The sequence below is a fragment of the Teleopsis dalmanni genome, chromosome 1 (genome assembly GCF_002237135.1).
Source record: "Teleopsis dalmanni isolate 2A chromosome 1, ASM223713v2, whole genome shotgun sequence".
Taxonomy (NCBI): domain Eukaryota; kingdom Metazoa; phylum Arthropoda; class Insecta; order Diptera; family Diopsidae; genus Teleopsis; species Teleopsis dalmanni.
The window spans coordinates 9514980-9518631 of NC_051846.1; the positions used below are offsets into that span (position 1 = coordinate 9514980).

Sequence of the window (3652 nt, forward strand, 5' to 3'; positions counted from 1 at the left end):
TGCAGAAGTATTTATGTTTTAATTGGTTTTGTTTACCGATGTTGTTGATGGTTTGGTTGTTGTTTTCCTTTTGTTTGTTGTCGGCCTTTGACTGCACATCGTTCTGTAATTAATGACGCCCAATTATGCGTTAATTGCATGGGGGGAACCATCCTGGCAATTTACGCTTTTCATGAAGTTGTTAAGTGAAACTTTTTATTGGTTCATATATTTTAGATAATCAACGATTTAAAGGTAAGCACTGCAGTACTCAAACAAGTAATGAATGAAAAACAAAATATATATAAAAAAATTTAATATTTTAGGAATTTATTAAGCACTTTTAATACCCGTCTTCTTTTCAATCCAACTTAAATATGTTGTAATTCTTGTAAATACCGAAGGATATTGAATTTCACAGCCACTCGCACTACCAAATGAAGTCAAACCAATCAAATAAGTAACATTATTATAGAGATATGTCAATGGCCCACCAGAATCACCATCACAACTACCGCGACCACCTTTGCCATCTGTGCAAATATGATTCCTTTCTCTTACCAAACCTGGCAGATAATAACAAGCACAACGTTGATACGGTATAACTGGCACATCTATATAATAAAGTTCTATATCGAAAGTTGTTGTATTATCGCTGGTACGTCCCCAACCAGACGTGGTAACTGTTTCACCTTCCAAGGCAGATTGAATCATAAATTTTTTTGCTAACGGTATAATCTGTACTTTCTCTGACAATTGTATAGGATTTTTGAAATATATTAAACCAATATCATCATAGCCACCATAACTATATTGTTCGTATATATGAAAGTCACTACGGTTGGTTTCATACATTGTACTTGTAGCTGCATCCGCAAATAGATTACTACCCACAAAGGCTCGAACCTTTGTGGCTCTATTAAATACAAACGTATTTCATTAAATAAATTATATTGGAAGTAAAAACAAAAATTTACCTGAGCAGACAATGTGCTGCCGTCAAAACATAGTTCTGTGAAATCAACGCACCGCCACACTGATAAACTTTTGGCGCTTGCAGTAGTAGCAAGCCTACTTGATACGGAAACAGATTCGTACCCGCCAACGTACCGCCCGCAATCCGCGTTTTTATCGTTTCTGCATATCTGTTGAAATGTCTGCATCTCTTCAACCAATTAATGAAAGTGTGATTCAAAATCCAAAAATCGAAGCTATTGTAACCGTGAAAATTTCTACGTTCATAACAACCGAAAAGAGGAAATATTAACGTGGCACAAGCCACAACCGCACATAGACGCGCTAACTTCATTCCGTAGTGCTTGAGTTAACATAGGAAACAGTATTAAAGCTTTCCAGAGGCTTATATAGCTTCAATTGCTGAGATGAGATGAGAGAGCACGATTGAATGGTTGGCAACATTTGGCAGTGAAATTATTATCACGTACCAACAACGTAACTAATTGTGCTTTTATTGATTCTAATGATTTGCTATTAAGCAATTCAATGCCGTAGACAGAAATATCTTACAGCAGCAACATCTGCTACAGCAGCATTATTTTGAGAAGTGCTGGAAACTTTGGCACGTCCCGCCGATTTACTTACATGCTTATTTTAATTACATCACGTGTGCACCGTGTTTCGTATGAGTTCAGCATTGAATGTTGATTCGGAAACTTTCATTGAGCTTAGAACACAACACCAGGCAACACAATAAGGCTTAAGATTTTTCAACCGAAATTACATTCATTTAATCAATTAAAAAGATACGTAATACTGACAATTGAAAGTTGTGTTTAGCTTTAAATATATAATCTATTTATTTCATAATAATTTTTTATTCATAAACAACTTATAATATACGAGTACCCATGAGGCACTGTTTCTCAGTTAGCTAATAATAAAACTGCAATACGAAACTTACTTTCTCTTTTATATTTCATCCATTCTTTCATTCAGGTTTTCGTAGTTCAAGATCTGACATTTCCCCATGAATGACCAATCTCGCAAAGGTCACCTAAAATCTTCAAATGTTGACGTAAACGTCGCTCTGGTGAAGTTCAAAATTTATGATGATTTAAGATTGGCACAAGAAATGATTGATAATGAACTTGGCTTGAATGCTATATATACATAAGGAATATTAACCAGTTATATTGAATACATGAAGAAATTAGTACGATGAATTTCTCGATTTTTAACCTATAATACCTTTTGTCGAGGTTGTGGCTTCACGGGAAAAGATGAAACTGTGCTCCACCTTATGTATCAGAGTCCATCTTTGGTCTAGAACAATATCTGAAATCATCGTGGCCTCTTTTCTGTCCCAACTAACCTCGCTGTTATCCTGTAATAACACGGTAACTGCTGAATGATATACTGCAACTTAGTCATCACAAGTTTTTGAAAGTTCGTTAGAAAAAAGATGGAGTAACTATGTTGATACTTTCAGCACCACTATAACGCGTTAGCTCAAACCACTTTATTACGATTTCAGGCATTGAAGAAATTTGAAGTATTTGTGATTAGCAGGTAAGTGAATGGATTTCAAAAAGAGTGAATGCTTGCGCTCAAAAGGAGAATACATGTAAAGCAAACGAAATTAATACAAAAATAAACAAGGTGGCACTTATAATAAGTATCTGAAGATCTCTGGTATGATTACATTGTTGTAGTTCTGTATTAGTTTTGATCATTCAGTTTCATAAACCAGATATGTTGGGTACTCACTTTTAAGAAGATCTCAGTCTACATGCTGAAAGATTGTGTCTAAAGTTTCTTGAATCCAAATGTTTTTATGCTACTCAAGTCTTATGCGGCCTCACAATGGGTCGTCATCACAACCTAATTCACACTTACTAATTTTTTAGATATCTTTTATAAGTTTTTTATTTTAAATAATTAATTGTGAATACGATCTATTTATGAATAAATTTTTAATTTTTACCAGACTTAATGCCGATGAAATTTAATTCGTATTAATATTTTTTACATATTTTTAAAAATATATTTATTAAATAAATATTCGGTCTACTTCAGATCAGCTTCAGTGGCTTTAATGTTTCATATATCTGTACAATATAAATGTTTTACGTAGTTCAATTATTTATATAAAATATTCTCTTTTATATATGTATTATTATAGCTTCACTTCATTTGTTTTTTATTTTTTTTCTGTTATTATTGTTTAAAAGAAAACTGCAACCAGCAAAGTCAAACAATGGTCAAGACAAACGCTTTCCATTGAAGCACTTAATTAAAAATTGCACAGTATTTAGTCATAAAAAGAAACTATAAATAATACTTCATAGAATATGTACCCATAGAGATATAGCGGGTTGCAGTTGTGGTCATAACTTGCAACTAATCTGTATTAATAACAACTAAAAGCAATGGAATCAAGCCATTGCAACTACTTCAGCAATAACTGCAAATGTCAAACAATGGTAAGATTTCTGAGAAAATGAAATTCTTTTGTTTCCAGTGAGTGGAATGGATAGATCCGTAGAGAAGGAAATGCAGGTTGCATGTGCAACCAGTTGTGCTTAATGGATGGCAAGAAGTATGAAGTAGTATTGCAGTTATGAATATTATTCCTGTGGCGATTCTTTTGAAATGAAACCAAATGAACAAAAGCCGGAAAGAAAGTAAGGAAAAATTAAAAATATGACAATGG

General features: G+C 33.4%; 1 protein-coding gene across 1 annotated transcript; it reads right to left on the bottom strand.

Annotated features, from left to right (window-relative positions):
* Positions 1-312: 312 nt before the first annotated feature.
* LOC119677166 (brachyurin) lies at positions 313-1288 on the bottom strand. Its single transcript, XM_038088436.1, has 2 exons — positions 957-1288; positions 313-895 (listed from the first exon to the last, which is right to left on the bottom strand). The coding sequence occupies exons 1-2, from the start codon at positions 1286-1288 to the stop codon at positions 313-315; spliced, it is 915 nt and encodes a 304-aa protein (XP_037944364.1).
* Between the last annotated feature and the right edge of the window lie 2364 nt (positions 1289-3652).